At 40.6% G+C, this 18,459-nt stretch overlaps 2 protein-coding genes across 5 annotated transcripts in view; one reads left to right on the top strand and one right to left on the bottom strand.

Annotated features, from left to right (window-relative positions):
• Window positions 1–4,763: 4,763 nt before the first annotated feature.
• On the bottom strand, window positions 4,764–5,909 carry GPR65 (G protein-coupled receptor 65). The gene has a single exon (XM_074909172.1). It carries the CDS (start codon window positions 5,832–5,834, stop codon window positions 4,764–4,766), a length of 1,071 nt encoding a protein of 356 aa, XP_074765273.1. The 5' UTR covers window positions 5,835–5,909.
• Window positions 5,910–14,367: 8,458 nt separating this feature from the next.
• The window catches only part of GALC (galactosylceramidase), a 41,024-nt gene continuing 36,932 nt past the window's right edge, over window positions 14,368–18,459 (top strand). For 3 of the 4 annotated variants that reach the window (XM_074910068.1, XM_074910065.1, XM_074910067.1), the window contains exons 1-3: window positions 14,447–14,682; window positions 15,691–15,759; window positions 17,677–17,740. In XM_074910068.1, coding sequence (XP_074766169.1) covers window positions 14,515–14,682; window positions 15,691–15,759; window positions 17,677–17,740 — 301 coding nt within the window. In that variant the 5' untranslated portion in view covers window positions 14,447–14,514. Of the gene's footprint in view, window positions 14,392–14,446; window positions 14,683–15,690; window positions 15,760–17,676; window positions 17,741–18,459 lie in introns of those variants that run through there. The other variant, XM_074910069.1, reaches the window with a different exon arrangement.

Raw genomic sequence — 18,459 nt, 5'->3', positions numbered from 1 at the left:
ACTGAACAGCCAAAACCTTCCTGCGTCAGCTTAGGCTAGAAATTTATCAGTAATGCAGTCACAGTGGTGAAGCAATAAAAGAAAAACTTTTACGATATGCACAAAGTGTTTCGTTCTCTTTCCCCTTATCAGCACTGGAGCACCACTTATCAGATGCTGCCTTGGATCAGCATCTTGGGGACCCTTCAGGTGTAGCAGAACAGGTGGCCTTGGGCAGGGGCAAGCTGCCATCGTGCAGGGCTCTGGGACCGTGAGGGGCTGCCCTCTGATGAAGAAGGAAAACCCCAGCAACTGGCAGCACTGCCCTGTGCATACAGCAGCTCTGCTGAGCTCAGAGCCATGCATGCTTCGCTTTCCTTCCCTGTGGCCTTGCTCTACGCAAGCAGATCTGCCACTGTGGTCGTGCTGGTCCCAGGCACCCTAATACTCCCACCCATGTTCTCTCTGTACGCTGTGTGGAGGCGGGGAGCAAATGATCAGTTTGCTCCTTTACCACCTTAGAAAATAAAGAACTAGACCAATGAAACTTATAAGTAATATGGAAAGTGGCACATGGCTAAACTATGTCCCAATGCTCTCTTCTTTACTGGCAGTAAATTAAGAGTGATGTCGCTGAAGATTGTCACTAGACTAATCAGAATTATTTCAGTAGTGTAATTCTCTGTGAATGGAAACAGGAAGTGGAATATATTAATCTTATAACTCAAATTCACACTTCCTTTAATCTTTCTCAGTGGCTCTGAAGTTAAATGTCTTAGAGACTCAAAAAAAAAAAAAAAAAAAGGCTAGGCAAGAGTTTCTGTCAGCCTACAACCACATGAGTCAGGACTGACCCCACTGACATTAACAAAGCGAAGCTGATGCGGCGTAGCTACATCAGAAAAGAATAATGATCTGAAACATGAATGCGGTGATGCAGGTTGTGGCTGAGATTCTAGGAAAAACAGATTAAATGAAGTCTGAAATTCCAGCTAGGTCACCGCAATTCACTGAAAAGCTCCCAACTTGCAAATCTGAGCTCTGTCTTTGCTAGACTTTTGGCAGATGGATTCTGCTTTAAGTGAATTATTGACATATAAATTCACCTCTGCTGTTACTGTGCTGGCAACAATATAATTTGGCACTGACATAACTTACCCTTTGGATATTAACTAAATTACCATCAGAGCCCTTTTAATATCCATATTCTTATTGTATAGATTGGGAAGTGAGATAGGAACTACAGTGTCTCACCGAAGCCATACATTAATGCTTTTAGGCATTATCTGTGAGGAAAATGGAATTTGAATGCATGCGTTTCTACTTGCCATTAAACAGCCATTTGGATTTTATAAACTCTTTTCTGTAATGAATGTCCTTGCTTGGGGAAGAGTTCCTGTGAATTTGCACTTGGTTTTTGCCTGCAGAGCCATCAGGAATTCTAATAACAATAATACACAGCACGGATTGGAGCCTGGATGAAGACATTTAATTTTCACTCCACCATTTTTGAATAGTGAAAAGTATCTCTCCTGTACACTGCAATTTTAAAAAGAACATAGATATTCACTTTCATACAGTACATTTGGTCCAGCTGGGACAAACAAACTTGGAGAGAGAATGAAAAAAAGTGTAAATTTTTAGCTATGTAAGAATAATGAGGTAAATAATACACAAATGATCTCTAGATCTAAAACGTTCCTAATTTCTCCAGGGGGGTTTGATTTGAATACATAGCCTGAGCATTTCAGAACAATCTAAGAGAGTATCTACATTTTATCATAACAGATAGGATCTTGAATTTATCTGAGCTTTTTCAGGAAGCCCAGCCTCTAGGCCAGCCATTGTCATCGATTTCCTTTATCTTGAAGTGGATCTTCAGCAATGCAGGGAGGTACTACAGGAAATGATGGTATGAAAAACATCCACACATACCAATGTAAATTGGTCCAAGCTATGGCTCTCGTGAGCAGTGGTGGGATACTAAGAAGTATAAAATCTCAAAGCCAAATTTTCTGGAAATTAAGCTCTTTGCACAGGGTCAGGCCCTTAAGTTTACCACCAGTCTGAGGTCTCGCCTGCCTCCTTGGGGTTTGCCTGCCTGTGCAGAGACCAGTGCTGACACAATGTGGCTGTGCCTGGCCTTGTACCTTTGCTGATCCTGACATCGCCTTCCTGGCTTGACCTCAGACCTGCCTCATTGGCACAGATTTGTCCAGTGATCACAAAGCCGTTGGCCAGTGCTGGTTACCATCACTGGACCTGCTCTGTGCACCTCACTGGAGAGCTGTGGGGCTGTGTGGCTTCTCAGTGAGTGTGTTGCCCAGCCTGCCTGGCTGTCACCCTCAGCTCCTGGCTCTCCACCCCTTGCAGAGCAGCCAGCTCTCACGACTCCCTGACGTACAAGTTAAATTTGACTCAGTTTTGTTGCTTAGTTTTAGTTTTCATCATTCTTTTATTTTAAATAAATTAAAAGCCCCAACAGAATTACCTTTGCAGCCTTTCTGGCATGTGAAAGGTCTAGAAGTGAACCACAGAGTTCTTTTTTTCCATGAATCTCAGTTCTGCTTTTATTCCAGTGTTGTGAAATTTCACATTCTGTTGCACAGGAACAAATCTGTGGTGAAATAACTTGCACTGCTGCTTGCATACTTCTTCCTTCATAATATGTAACAAGGTATTACATAAAAAAATTCCACATGAAAACAAAACAAAATCCAGCAAATGGAAACCAAGAAGAGAACATACTTTTTTAGAAAGGAAGGCAACAGCCAAAATGGTGACATACATGGTTCATAGGATCACAGGACATTTCTGGTTGGAAGGGACCTCAGGAAGACTCTAGTCCAACTTTGCTCAAAGCAAGGTCAGCTCTGAGGCCAGGTTGTTTGGGGCTTTGTCCAGTTCGGTCTTGAAAACCTGTCAGGATGGAGCGTGCAGAACATCTTAGTGCAATGTGCACCATTGGTTCGCAGTCCTCACAGTTCAAAAGTTCTTCCCTATATTAACTCTGACCCTTCTTGCTTGAAATTATGCGCATGATTTCTTGTCCTCCTGCTGTGCACTTTTGTGAAGAACTTGGCTCCATTATCATAATACCTCCTTGCAGGTATTGCAGGGCTGCCATTAGGTTCCCAAAGTCTTCTCCAGGCTGAACAAGCCCAGCCTCCTCAACCTCTCAAGTTCCCCTCTCAGAATGTGAAATTAATTGGAAGCATAAATAGACACAAACAGGAACCCATGAAAACAATGAAAGTCGCTCCTTGTAATGGAGGAAATTGTAATTTACACACAGAGGGATACTCATAAGAATTCCCATATTTTTTTGACAACTGTACGCTCATCCTCCAAGTATAATGTCAGACCTACAAGTGTGCTGAAAAAGTGCTGGTCAAAATCTTTCCACTACACAGACTTGCTAGGGGGAGATTTTATTGATGGAAAGAAAGTTTTTTTCCCTATGAAACTGGACAACCACCATAACCAAACATTCTTCCTGGTAACTGAACAAAAGTGAAAAGATTGTGAGATAGAAAAAAAAGATTTTCCATAGCACTTTAACTCTATTCAGAGGGTCGAGTGCCCACTGCTACCAGGAACCACGCAGACATTGCAGGGGCTTGCGTAGGAACGGGTCCTTGAATTAACAGTGGTACTTTTGATTTGTGCTAACTTCAACCCTTTCAAAATATGGGTTCTTTTGCTGTCATTCTTATTGTTTGTTTTTTGCTGATTTGTCTGTATTGCTTGCTAGTTTGTTGTTTGATTTTTTTTAAGCTGGCAGACTGAGAGTCCCGGAACCTCTAGCTGAGGCCTCCAGGTGCACTTCAGTAAATGGATAAAAACCTTCTTGCCCTATTGACTCTGCAAACGTAACCACACTCCACACTTCAGTCATAAGAAGCAAGGCTAAAGGCTGGTCCTTTACGTTGTGATGTAAAACCTCACCTTTCAATCCTCTCTTTCCTCCCTGCATATATAGGAAAGATTTCGTCTGAGTTAAACCACTGGTGGCTAGAATTTGGTTCTTTATAGGCACTTGAAGTAATGAATCTTCAACTATCTGAAACCCAATATTGAAATTGTAATGACATATGGTTTTACATTAGAACATATATTTTCCAAAGAAAACAAAAGCTGAAAAGCTTAAGAGCAGGTAAGTACCCCACCACATGAGGGAAACAATTTTAAGTATTGGCTAATCTCAGGGGTATGCTGAAGGGGAACTTGAGTCATTACTGAAACACAGGAACCATCATAGCAGCATAAATTACACCATGAAATTAGAGAGATTTTCCACCCTCCATCTGCTCCTCGGTCAATCATTTGAATGATCTCCACGTGTGTGCGTACTTTATTCACTTTTATCACAGTACTGATTTAAAAAAATATCCCTTTTGGGGCTCCTTCCCAGCTCAGCTTTAAGTTTCTACTAAAACTGAAAACAAATGACTAGGTTAAGAAAGACTTCAGCCTTCTTCCTGCTAAGTACATGTATGCCCAGCACGTGGGCTAGCTAGCAAGCTGTGACAGGAGGCAGTTCTATGGGGGATCCTCAGTAATTTTGTCAGTCTGTCATGGTCATCTTTCTTGACTGCATGTTTGTTTGCTGACATTGATTTATGTACCATGCCTGATTTAAAGATACATGTTGAAGCTCCACTGATTTCATTGACCCTGTAATAAATTATTAGCTCCATCTACTAGTTTCACTTTAGATTAGGGGTGACTTTTGGGGTATTTCCTAGGTACAGACTGGGGAAGAATTTTTCTTTCTTTCCCCTTTAGGTTATCCGATTTTGCTTTGAACGTGTTTGCTTAGGCATTTTGACAGCCTCTGTTTCACAGGAACTTCTGTAGGTGATCAGCACGCTGCTCTTTGTAGCAGAACTGCACAGAGCATGGTCTTTTCCTTGGTCTCCCTCACACTTTCGTAGGCACAAGCAACACCTGAGCAAATTCAGTATGTCTGTTCGTGCAGTTTCACTCACAAAGCAGTAAAGAATGGGATCAGCAATGCAATTCAGACTTGTGAAGGCCTGTGTGATTCTGTAAACCTTATACATAAACGGCAAAAGCTCTGGGTCAGTGGTGTAAGGTTCTTTGATGCTGCGAATAAGCAAAGTAACGTGATAAGGAGTGAAGCAAACGATGAAAGTAACTGTAATATTCAGAATAAGTTTCCTCACTTTTTTCTTTTCTTCATCTACTGTGGCTTGATTACACCTCACTACTTGGTAGATTTTATGGTAGCAAAACATGATGATTATCAAAGGGACCAGGTACCCTGAGCATATCCGGAATAAATTTATCCATGCCTGCCACCATTCCAGGGGGTATTTATCATAGCATAATGTATGATTAGTGAAATTGCAAGGATCATTGAATACTTCTTTGTTCACCAGTATGACTGAATTCAAGATGCTTTCCAGAATCCAAACAATTATGCTGACAATCAGTGAAAATCTTCTTGTGCGCAAGTGCTGGAGCTTCAAGGGGTGAACTAATGCTAGGTACCTGTCAACAGAGATGCAAGCAAGGAATGCAGTGCTGCTGTAGAAATTCATATACATAAGGAAGGCAGAAATCTGGCAAAGCAAGGCAGAGAGCCTCCAGTTATCTCCATTCCAGGCATAATCAATCCACAGGGGCAGAATCAGAGAGTACAAAAGGTCAGCCAGGGATAGGCTGAAGATGTAGACTGCTAGCTCATTCTTTTTCTTCACCTGAATGCAAGATGCATAGAGGGATATGCAGTTGATGGGAATACTGATTATCATCACAATGCTGTACACAAATGGAAACAAATACTTATCCAAGGTGTGATCATCATGGCATTTAGTGGTGGTGTTCATTGTCCACTCTGAGTAGTATCTTTGGGCTAATTCCAACCTGAATGCAATAAAACCCCCTCTGTAGTCGGATGGGTAGTCATCTGTTAGTTCTTCAGGACCTGGTTGGTAAGATTCCAGCCTTCTGTTACCAAAAAGGAAAAATTTCAGCTATAACAACATTATCTTTTTTTTTTTTTTTTTTTTTTTTTTTTAATGGGCTTCTTGGTGGGGGTAGGGTCCTGATATCCCGGGTCTCTCTTGTGGGAGAGTCAAAGGAGATCAGAAAGTGCACCACAAATAACAGAAGTGCACTTTCTGTTATTCTGCTGAGCAGAATAGAATTTGGCCATAAGAATATGGCAGATTTCTTATCCTCAGTAACCTCCTCTTCTCTAAGACAATGGGGAGACAAGGATAGAAAGACAGGGATTCAGGTATTGCTTGGTGTTGGAATCTGCTCAGAAGAGAATGTGTGGCTGGTATGTCTCCCTGTTGTGAATCACTCTCTTGTCTTGTCACACTCTTGCACCTCCCTGCTTCCCCTCCCCTCCTTTATATGTGATCCCCCAAGAACTTGCCATCAGCTGTGCTATTCCAGCAAAGCTTACTGCATGTCCCAGGAATCCTCACATGAAACTTGGCAGGCTGTTGTGTTCCTGCATGCACAGGAGAATGTCAGTGTCACTTAGACTCATGTGAGGTGGAGACTCTGTGTACAATTTTTCACTTACACTTCCTTCATCTAGGAATTGAAGTTGCCGTCCATGGGTTTATAAAGCCATTAGCAATTAAGCTTATCTTGGGCACTACCAGGGTTGTGGGTGTCAACAGCTTTAACAGGAAAATACCAGTAAAACAGCAGCCCTGACTGAAGTAGTGGAACTGGAGGAGTTGTGTGTGTGACCCTTAGAAGCACTTAGAAGACCTGACCTTTAAGTAGGAAAGAGTGTACAACCATAGTGATGAGACAGCTGGAACTCACTGATTATATCACAGCTCTGACACTCAGTAGTTCTCTTCCCCAAAGATTTAATTGTTAAATTCAGGAAATACGAGAATGGGCAATATTTTTTGTGGTCCAGTTCTACTGCCGAATATACTAACTACTTCAGAGACTGCCTGTGATAACTCATCTGTGGTTTGAGCCTAGACTGCCAGCAGACGAGGTGAAGAGATTGTAGAACAAATAGGTTGCAAGATAGCACTGTCTACAACTGTTCCCACATAGCAAACAACTCAAAGTGAGGGAGGACAACTTGGGTGCAGAGATCCTCCCATGTGGTAGGAAAATTCATTCTGCCTTTTATGAGTTTGATGCATGTGTGTGTGAGGTTTGTGGATTTATCAGAGAAACTGAAGTACGTTTATTATCTCTGGTGAAAGGTTATTATATGGATCTCTTTTCCATAAAGAACCCCCACTTCCATGCATATTTAGGAAAAAACAGAGCAATGACAATACTAGTCAGAAAGCACATATTTAGTTTTACCAGCCACTGCTTTATTTGATCGAGTTGGCTAAGTTTTCACAGTTAGAGCTAAATTCATTCACAGGTTTGAAAGACAAGGAAAATTCTTGAGAAGGACTTGCCAATTTGGTCCATTGAGCAGCTTTACTTACATATGATGACTAATTAAAAAAATGCAGTGTCTGTATTTAAAACAAACATATCTGCTTTACAGTGTGGTTTAATAAAACCACGCAGTAAATAGGGCATTTTAAGCTTACCAATATAGGTAAGTATCATGAATTAAAAACCTAGCTCTAGCAATTGGATCCCAGGGTTTTGATGACCCACTGTTCACCAAAAGCAAAGCAAACATATGCAGACTGACCAGACGAGTAAAAGATAAAATACCTACCTCTTCTTCTAATCATATTTTAGCATCTCTTTTCCTATGACAGGTCTCTTCATGTCTAACAAGGGAAACATGCCCTTTCAGAGGCATGTGTGTAATGTAGCGAGTGTATGAGGCAGTGTTTACTAGTCACATGACTGAGAAACTGGAATTCCTTCTCCCTCCCCCACAAACTCTTTCTCCATTGTTAGTGGACTTGTTATATTACAGACTCATCATCCTTACAAGCTCCTGACTTGTCTCCATGTTACTCTCAACAGCTCTTCTCACAATCGACTTTATCAGCTCTTTCATATTTACTCACAGACCAACATGCCAATTTTTTCATACCACCCAGCTTTTTTACTTCAGTTTTCTCTTTTTCACTCATTGTTTCTAAAAGTTTTGCTCTGTTGATCTCACTGATCATAAAGTAAAACACTTGTCCTTATATTGTACTTGTCTGAATAAACCACATGTTCTTTGGAGAAGACCTTGCTTTGCTCTTCTGCCATCTGCCTTAAGGAGCTAATATCTTTAAGATATAATTGGCTAATGGCAGGTTGGGACACAGAATGGGGGATTCAAAGAAGAGAGTTGAGTCCACATGAAATTTGCTCCATGGGCAATTTTTTTCTGTCCATGTTCACTGTACCCCATGGTTTTCTTTTATTTTTAACCAGTATCATCAATAGTTTCTATGAACAAAGCCCTGGAGGCTGTCTAAAATTCCCCAGGTAATCCATGTCTCAGCTTTGATGACACATTGATGCTACTTATACAAGGACACGCTTTCAATAAGAGTAATAACAAGCAGTGTGTCATTCTGACATGTACTGATGACCTGTACTGAAGTGTGTCAAAGAGCCAGCAAATTAAGTATACCATAATGCATGCTGCAGTTTCTTGCACGGAAACATAAAAACAGAAAGCACTGTTCTGCCCTGATTCAAACACACTTCATTACAGATACTTGGGGCCATATCTCAGGGGAAATGGTCCCTATCATAATTCCTTGCTTAGCTTTTTTTCTGATAATTCAGACTATGTAATGCAAAATGATTTATCTTACCTGAATGCATGATCTGAAGCATCCCCAGGTTGTCTCTCAGCTACTGACCGTATCTGCTGGTTTTGCCCAGGAGGATGGTATTGACTTACAGCTATCCTAAAACACAGTGTTTAATAATTTTTCCCACTGATTATTTTTTTCTAAAAAACTATCAAGGAATTTCTGTTTAACAGTATAGTATAATGTTTTGACTTTCATGGTCCAAACCCATTGTGACTAATTCTGTAGACATGTGACTTATTTTATAGACTTGTTTTGGTATCAGATGCATCTCAAACAAAAAAAAAAAAAATCTCAAAGGTAATTTTTTCTTTTAGTCACATTATTCAATGATTATTATTGTCCCTGTCTGTCATTTTGCTACAGAAAACCTACTGTACAAGAACTCTGAAAAAAGTCAGACATAAAATTTAGAGAAATGGACTAGCAAATGCTATGCTTCAAGTAATGTATGCACACAAGCCTGTAAAGGAACCTAGTGAAAGTTTCTGGGGAAAATTAATAATATATTGTATTTATATTGACATATTCCTACAGTACCCTTTTCAGATTCCGGGAGCTTTATGTGGTCTCTCCATTTATGACATTTTGAAAGTAACAAAGACAGTATAAATTTATACTTTCACAAGCTGAAGTACAAACTGATATTCCATACTCTTATCCATAAACAACTTTCTAAGGGAAGAATGGAAGAGTCTCTTTTATTTTTCAGATAAACTAATTCTACCATAGTTTGGGAAATTAGGAAAGATGAAGAAGAGTGTAAGGATTTGGTATTATTAACAGAAAAGTTTAGTCACTAATTAAAAAAAAAATCTTCTATTACTAATAAACACCAGTATAAGCTTGGAAACATCTGCAACTGACACACTTCACTTTCAAATTAAAGTTCATGAAAGGGCAATTTGCTGTAAGCAATATTCATTATAATGTGGTAAGTTTTTGCAAGTATTTGCTTTTTAGATAACTTTCAGGGGGAGAAAACAATGTTAAGTGAGCTAGTGCAGTAGCTGCTGTACAGGTGCTATTGTATATCAGCCATATGATGGAAGGACAAATGGCTTTCTTGATTTATTTTTTCTCTCAAAGCAATTTAATGATTGCTTTGTGTTCTCAAAATAAGTGAAAGTTCCAAGCTAATTTCCTCAAGTACAAGGATCTGACATAGCTGGATCTTTTTTCCTAATGAGTAGACCTCAAAATTTAATTCTGAAAAACTTCACAGTTTAGAAGTGCTGAAATATGCCTTTCAGTAACATGAACATTTTTGCTTAAAATGAACAGCATTTTTCTTCATGCAACACTAAATTTCACTCACAGGTCTCCATGAGATTCTGTAGAGACTCAAACAGGTCTAAAAGAGCGCTCAGTCTTTTTAACTCTGAGATGCACTTTATAGACTGTTTATAGAGCATAAATAAACATGAGTGAACAGAAAAAAAAGCTATATTTTTTAGGACGTAAACCATGCAGGCAAGTATTATTTTGCTGTATCTTTATGTGCATCTTGTTTTCGTCTTTGCATACAGAAAGATGTCATACAAAATATATTCATGTACATGATACTTGGGATTCTAAGAAGCTACTAAACTAAAAAGCACACCTTTTTCTGCAAAGTTTTGAGCATTGTGTATATTCATATAAATAGTGTTGAGTATCTTGTCAGTGCCATAAAATATTAAAGAACAATAATAGAAGGGCTACTGGAACCCCCTGTGAGGCCTGAGGCATTTTTTGTGGTGAAGAGAGGACAGCTCAGAATCCTGGAAACTCACCCCAAACACCGTTCTTCATCCTTCCCCCCATCTCCTAAACAAAAGGTATTCTGATGATGGCAGTACCATTACAACAATAAATCCAGCTGGTGTGTCTTTCCTAACTCAATCTTTCAATGTCATTTGCCCTTTTGTCTCATGTTTCACTTTTGCTGAGAGTAAAATACTCCTTCTCCCAAAGCAATCTTTCCCACCCCTTTTGAGTCCCTCCTTTTTGATGTATGATGTCAGCATCCCATTAAGGGAGAACCAGGTTGTACCAGAACATAAGCTGTATATCTGACTTCTTGGATTTTGAATACTTACCTAGGCAGCCATGTGTCCCCACGTAGCAGTTTCACTGCGATGCCATCAGTAGTGTAACCCGTGTCTGCTTCTGAGAAGAAAAACTGGCTCATCAGATAAAGCAACAGGAAGCTGCTCTTGGATACACCAATGAGGCAACAGCTCACACGTCTTGATTTTTTTTTTTTGCCTTTTTTTGTTTTTTTTTTTTTTTTCTACCCTGTTAATCTAAACTTATCCATGGGAAAAAAGGCAAATAGTTATGTAGAAGTATGCACAAAGGATGGTACTAACCTTGGTAAATCTAGGAATACTTTTAGTAAAATCATAAAAGCTTTACTGAAAATATTGCCTAATTACATAAGTGGACTATATTACAAACCTCTTATCTAGGACACAATACATTCTGCAGAGAAACCACTCCACAGAAATAAAATACTGTGGAGTGTATATGTATTTATTTGTGTTTACTTGTGTATGTTCAAAACACTGGGTCTTTTTTTGACTGAAGGACTTGTCACTAGCCTTTCCCAATACATTTATCACAGAATCAAACAAGAATCCACCTAAGAAGTCTACAAAAATATATCACAAAGACTTCAGGAGTTTGTGCAAAAAAGAATTAATTGTTTTGTATTACTGTTTTTTCCCATTTGCTTGCTGACAGGAGGAAGTTTGTGAACAGTTCTAGTTAACAAAGAATAACAGAATTTTATGCACTGCAACAGGTTATGTATTTATCTATTTTTATATAAACTGAATCTGAGGTGGGATGTGGCTTTCACAGGAGTGACTCTTTTAACAGATAAGTCCATTCAATTAGACAGGTGGAAAATTGTTACATCAGCACAGTTTCTCTTTTGCCTCTGTGATCAGAATAATTTACTCTGTGCTCTGAATTTTGTCTTAAACTCTGTTTGGAACGATTCAATTCTGCTTCTAACAAACAATTTAACTTTAACTGTACATCTATTGGGTAACACATAAACTGGCATGTTTGATGATTCATATGCTAAGGAGAAATGAAACTGATGAGCGAATTTAAAAGCTCTAAAATAGGACATACTGACTGCCTTGAGAACAATACCAGGCAGCTCTAATATTTAACCACTGGATGCAAAGATTAGGTTCCTTCTTTTTTCCAGCCAGGGCATGACTTTTTCATCCACAGTTTTTCTACTGATGCACTTGTTAGATTAAGCCTAAATTATCAAACCATTCTATACTTGAATCATAGCCCCCTTCAGTTTGGTGAAAGGGAGGCTTTACAGCCACTTGGTGAGATTAATTTCTAAAATAAATTTCAGTCAAACTTTTATTTTCACTGAGAGATAAGTCGTTAGACAAAGACCTGTTTTATCACTTTTCACCTGTCTTTTCCTAACATGGTACCTAAGAACAATGTGTGGTGAGCTGGTTCTGCTCTCCTGTTGAGGATTCCTATACTTCACTGAAGAAAAAGCAGTTCTTATCATTATTAGAAATAGAGAAATATAGTTGATACATTTCTACAGTTCTTCACTTTAACAACTGATAGTGTGACTGAAAGATCAAAGGAAGAAAGAAGGGATATGCAAAAGGCAACTATTCACAGTGTCCATATGGAACAATTTAATTTCTTAAGCAAGGAGCACATTTTTTCCATGTGGTGTTTTTTTTTTTTTTTTTGAGATCTGGACATAGACTGATTTGAGATACTGTGTATCTCAGAAGACCAGGTATTCTTTGGGTTGGCTGAGATTAAAGTACTATCAAGAAAGAACAACTGAAATAGAAAAGTATTAACAGTGGAAAATTATCTACAAAAGAAGCAATGATTAAGTTCTCAATAATTTTATTGGTTATATCTGGGCTTACAAAGGGTCCAGATCACATGTCCTTGGGTCACAGACAAAGGTGTAAAAAAAAAAAAAAAAAAAGGTAAAAAGCAAAGGTGATATTTCTAATGCAGAATAAAACTACTCAGAGTGCCACCAAAATACGCTCTTCTTTCCACCAACACAATGTTTTTCTATAGTAACTGAAAAAGGGAGGCACTCAGCACAAGTTTTGAAAGCTGACACTTTTAGGCTCCTATGAATAAATCAGAGGCTGAAGCCTTCTACCTGGAATAAAGTGATGCATCAATTTAAGAAATTATCAAAATTAGCCAATTATTAATTCATTATGGTTTTGCAAACCTTCCAGGTGTGCAAAGCTGTATAGTCTGCTGGAACAAATGTGAATTACGACCATAATTCTACCTCTGTCATTGACTCACTGTAGCCTTGAGGAAGTCACTCTGTCCTTCTGCATGTTAATAATGACATTGTATAGCTCATTTGGGTGTGAGCAGGTTCATTAGTTAGTGCTTAATATTGCTGTAAAGTGTAAATTGTTTTGTGAGTGTTTGGTATTGTTATTAAAAGAGAAATAAACAGGAAACGTCAGTCAGGTAATGTCATCACTGAGACATTAGATCCCTCAATGGCATGGACAAGAGAGGCAGTGGCTCGAATAACTGCATTCTTTATGGACGGAAACGTGCAAAACCTGGTCTTTTCCACAGCTCTAACACACTGCCTGCATGACGTCAGCCACTGCATCTCCCAGTGTCTCCTTCCTCCTTTAAGCACATGGAGCATCACCTCTGTCAACAGTGAGGCCACCAGACAGTTTCCCTTTAAAGATTTTTTTATAGGATAATCAAGCTGATCACCAGTCTCCTGATTACTTTTCCTCTGAGACAAATCCTTTCATCAGCTGGAGCTTGCGGGAACACCGTGGCTACCCTCACCGAAACTTTTAGCATGTGGCACAGCACCATCTCAGCTGGTCCTATTTTTATGCAAGCTGCTCTGCAGTGTGCCCCACGAAGGCTGTAAAACAGAAAGGCTTGTTCAGCCCTGCTAGTGGTACAAGTCAAAACTCACATTCAGGATCCCTCTCTAGGGTTTTGCTGACGCAGTTGCGATCTAACTGAGGCAGACAGGGATTCCCAGGGAAGCCCGGGAAACCGCCAGCATCCTCTCCGCCCCAGAGCCACTCCCTGGCTGTTGCCGTGCAACCGATCAAAGGTCTTTCTCACAACGCGGCACAGTTTTCTCCTTCAAAGTGCCGATTTTTGCCTACTTTACGAGGGATATGGTGGCAGCCTAAGAGCAGGGCAAGACCAGGAAACTGCAGGATGCTCGCGAAGCCTTGGAAATGAGATTCACCATTCCTCTCGCAGGAAAATTGCCGTGCCTTGCCAGAGGCCCCGGAAAAAAGGTCACTTCTGTGTAGCTCTCACAACCTGACTGCTCATGCTGCGCTAAACGCAATTTCCCTCTGTGTTCCCAGAGAAAACCTGTCCAGCCGTGATGCCCGCACCCGCCTCGCCTCGGGGCCAGCCAGCTTTCCACACCCAAGATGGCTCCACAATAGCTTCACTCGCTATTCCGTGCCCAATTCCATCCTGGCGGTGCGCTTCCCACCGGCTAGAACTTGCCTCGCCCTTTCTCAAAATGGCAACGACTAACTTCAAGCCAGGGGCGGGGGGTGTCGCTCGTAAGGGCTGAGTCTCCTCCTCCCCTCGCCTTTCCCTTGAGCAAAATGGCGGCGGAGGGTGCTCACGCCCCGCCCCCCAGGTGATTGCCAGGGTTGTGCGGTCACGTGACGCGCGGGGCCGGGTACGGGCGGGTTGCTGCAGGGACGGGGCGGCGCGGCAGGGAGCAGAACCGAACGGGACGGGACGGAGCGGAACGGGTGTTATGGGGTGCGCGGCTCTGCTGTGGGGCTGGCTCCTGCTTGGCTGCACCTGGGGCCCGGGGCTCCCCGGGGTCGGTGCCGCTGCGCTCTCGACGGCCACCTACGTGCTGGACGATGCCGGCGGGCTGGGCAGGCAGTTCGACGGGATCGGGGCTGTCAGCGGCGGCGGGGTGAGCGGCGCCGGCGGGCGTGGGGGCTCCTCCGGTGCTGTGGTGCTAATAGCATCCTCGGGGCGGCGGTTGCAACGGTCACTTGGGCGGGGGATTCCCTCAGTGGGGATGTTCCGTGGCCTCGGTGCAGGCCCTCGAGTCTTCGGCGGGGCCTGGGCCGGGGGGGGCTCTGAGGGGAGCTCTGAGGGGAGCCGTGAGGGCTGGGGGAGAGGAGAACTCTGAGTGGAACTGTGAGGACGGAGGGGGTGGGGGGACGTGAATGGGGCCCTGAGGGGGTGTCCTGGAGGCCCCGGGGGAGCTGTGCGGGCTGTGGTCCTGGCTGCGAGGGGAGCCGGAGCCGGGTCCATCGTTGTGCCTGTCCCCTGATCAGCTGCGCGGTGGCTCTTTCTCACTAGGTTGCTTGGAGTGCCGGGCACCAGCCACCTACTCGGTGCTGCTGGAGGAGAGCTAAGCCAGGGTGGTTTTTGCTGTAGAGGGAGAGTCTTTTTAGCTATCTATTTGTCTCTATGATTTTTAAAATGCTGGATGAGCCAACAACGAGTTGTATGCTTTTCTGTGGTGTAGCTATCAGACTTGTGAGATCCCGTGAGTTCTTACCCATGCTTGGTTGCTTTCCTTGACCTCCTGCCTCTGTGCCCCGTGAGCTCCTGTTGCTTTTGGTATACGGTGAACCAAAGCAGGGAGATTCCAGTACAGCAGAAGTGCTGGGAGGGAGCTGCATTTCTCTTGCAATAACTCCATAAGATATCTTTGTTTTTCTGATCTCTGGACTCTCTTTGCAGTAAATTTCAGGTAACAGGAGTACAAGGTAGTTGCAATCTACAAAACCAGAAATGTGCAGTTGAAGGGTTACAAAAGAGTTTTTGTAGGGGTTTAGCTGAGTTCCCACTGCTACAATTACTTTTGTAGGTTTATTAGCTATGTGAAGGCCCTAGACTGACAATCTGGGATGCACTTACATGTTTGTAAGTTAGGTTTTCATATTTTCATCTTTTCCTTTCATTTTAGGCCACATCTAGACTCCTGGTGAACTACCAAGAACCCTATCGCTCCCAGATTTTAGATTACCTGTTCAAGGTAAAGTTGGTTTTACTGCTAAAATAATGTCTCATTTAATGCAGAATTTCCTATTGCGTTATGTTGGAGCTCCTATAGTATATTCAGTACTATTTGAAATTAGACAAAATCATATTTTGTAAAACATCTACTTTTAATGTTGATTTTTGTTAGAACCTTACATTTTAGGTGGTGTTTTTGAAAACAAGCATATTGTTCAGGACCCTTTTTCTTCAAATTATTATGAAAATTCCTTTTATGTTTTCACAATATGTTTTAAAAAATATGTTTTCAACATATTTTGGTCATCCATGTGGTCTTAACGAGGATGAAATAGTTTTTGTGGCTAAAATGAGGGGTTTAGCTGTTCATAGCAATTGCAGGAAGTGGGTCTTTAGGATAGTTTTGATTTTTTTTTTTTTTAGAGTACAGATAGATTCATATAATGAGAAAATGACTGCATACTGCATCATTTCAATAGCATATCCATTCCAAACTAGTCTCAAGTATAAGTATAGGTACTCTAGAAAGTGTGAGAACATTATTGGTTTGTAAACTGCTTTAGTTAGCAAATGTAACCTGTGGAGTTAATCAACTTAATATATGGTAAGATTATTGCACTGGACAGTAGTAACTTGTTTTGCTTTTGGCACTGTAAATTACTCTGCTGGAAGAGGATGTAATGTCACTTTCAAGTAGTGTAATCCAGATGGCTGGAGGCAAATAATTTACTGTGTCCTTTAAAGAATTGTCTTTAAAGGGCAGAGTAAGGCATAAGGTGTGGCTGGGGAATCAAAACCTGTGTTTTTTGGAGACTGAAGCTGTGTGTTACAAGCATGAGTTTTCTGAAGGAATAAATAGGCATGTGATAAAAGAAAATCTATCTGAGAGATCATGATTTTCAAAGAATTTTTGACATGTTCTATCAGCAAAACCTCTTAAGCTGTCATGAGATACCTGGGAGGAGTATACTTTGCCTCATTCTCCTTGTCTTTTAATGACAGTGAACTTCCGTGATGGGAATGGGAGAGCAAATGTGTTAGAAGCTTGAAGTCAGAAATGTCAGGAAGAGAAATAGCAATTTCAGAGTATTTGCTTCTTATTTAAAAACAAATTAAAATATCCAAAACTTGAAAGCCAAGCAAACTATCATCTATGCAGCATATTTTTTAAATCAAACTTCATACTCACATCTTAAAACTTTTTTTTGGATACCAAAATTATACTTGGGTAGTTCCATGGAGGAGGCCAGCTCATTAGTATTTATTAAAATAATGATGAGTTTTAACATCTGGCTTGAGCAACTTTTAAGCCACTAATGGCTGGAAGAACATACTAGGAGTAGGATCACCAGTATGAGCTTGAATTTTATGTTCTGCTCCACCAGTCAGATGCCAGGGGAAGAGGATAGTGGTTTAGGTAGCCATTTGTTTTCCAGCGTGGTGTTTTTTTTTTTCTCTCTTGCCTTTCCGCCTGTAGTTAGCAGATTATTTCTGACCCATATGTATGCTCTTTCACATAAGCAGTGTAACACTTTACACCAAAGAATAAATTATTTGCAGAAATATTAACTTCAATAATTTGACTTTAAAAGAAAACAAACTTGACTTCTAATAACATTAAAAATACTGTCATGTTTCTCATATAGCCCACGTTCTACTTTAAGAGCACTTCAGAATTTTCTTGAGCATAACAAATTTAAAATCTGCACAGCTGGGGAGAAGTGTTGTTAATTCTGCAAGAGTCAGTGAAACTAACTCAAGATAAGAAAATCTTGCTCAATTTTCTTTTGGAGCGGAGTTTTGTATTATTTCTCACTGCATTATAATGTGTTTGAAAAAAAGAACTGAATTTTTAGCATCCTCAAAATTGTACACTTCTTTATAACATTCTTCTTGTTAACAGCAGGGTTCTGTTTTTCTGTTTTTTTTTTTCTAGCCAAATTTTGGTGCTTCTTTACATATCCTCAAAGTAGAGATCGGAGGTGATGGGCAATCAACAGGTATGGATTTTGCATAAGCAGGGTTTAACTTCTTGTTGCAGTGATGCTGTAAGTGATGTGTCCTGCATGTGTCACTTTAGTGGAAGCATGGAGATGCATTCTGTAGTTGTACTGAAGTTGCAGAAAAACATAAACAATGTCTGCTAACTCGCAGAAGAGAAATTTACACTACTGTTCTGGAGACAGTTCTTACTGTCTCACTGTTGTATGGTTTATAGGTTGCATTCTAGAGCAAATGAGTTCATTTTTTCCCTGAGACGAAGGACACTCTAGTAGCTTTCTGAATTGCAGAGCATTTCTCAAACACCAGTTTTGCAATACAAACTGTAAAACTTGTGTAGGACTAGGTAGTTTGTCTTAAAAGCATGAAAATGCAAAAACAGTTGGTCAGAAGCAATTGTATTTCTTTAGTTTAATGAGCTGCTGCATTTCACTGGAATGGCATTGTCTGACAGTAGGCACTGTTGTTTTGTTGTTTTGTTTTTTTTTTTTCCTGGCCACAGTTGCAAATGAAAATGTCTTGGTGTAATTTGCCTAACCTGCTATATTTACATATAGGGGAAACTTGTTTAGTAACTGTTTGTGACTGGAAGTTGAGAAGCAGTAACTAGACTACAGTTTATATCTTTTTTTTTTTTTTTTTTTTTCCCCCCCCAGAAGTAAATCTTTACCAAGAATAGATTTAAAGCAGACTCAGTTAATAAAGAGAAAGCATGTCT

This window comes from Athene noctua, chromosome 6 (assembly GCF_965140245.1).
Source record: "Athene noctua chromosome 6, bAthNoc1.hap1.1, whole genome shotgun sequence".
In the NCBI taxonomy this organism is placed as follows: domain Eukaryota; kingdom Metazoa; phylum Chordata; class Aves; order Strigiformes; family Strigidae; genus Athene; species Athene noctua.
Note: the sequence above shows the minus strand (reverse complement) of the source record. Positions and strands in the feature narration are given on the sequence as shown.

Bases quoted from the DNA above. Each gene is read 5' to 3' on its own strand.
- GPR65 (XM_074909172.1), bottom strand. From the start codon at position 5,834: ATGAACACCACCACTAAATGCCATGATGATCACACCTTGGATAAGTAT.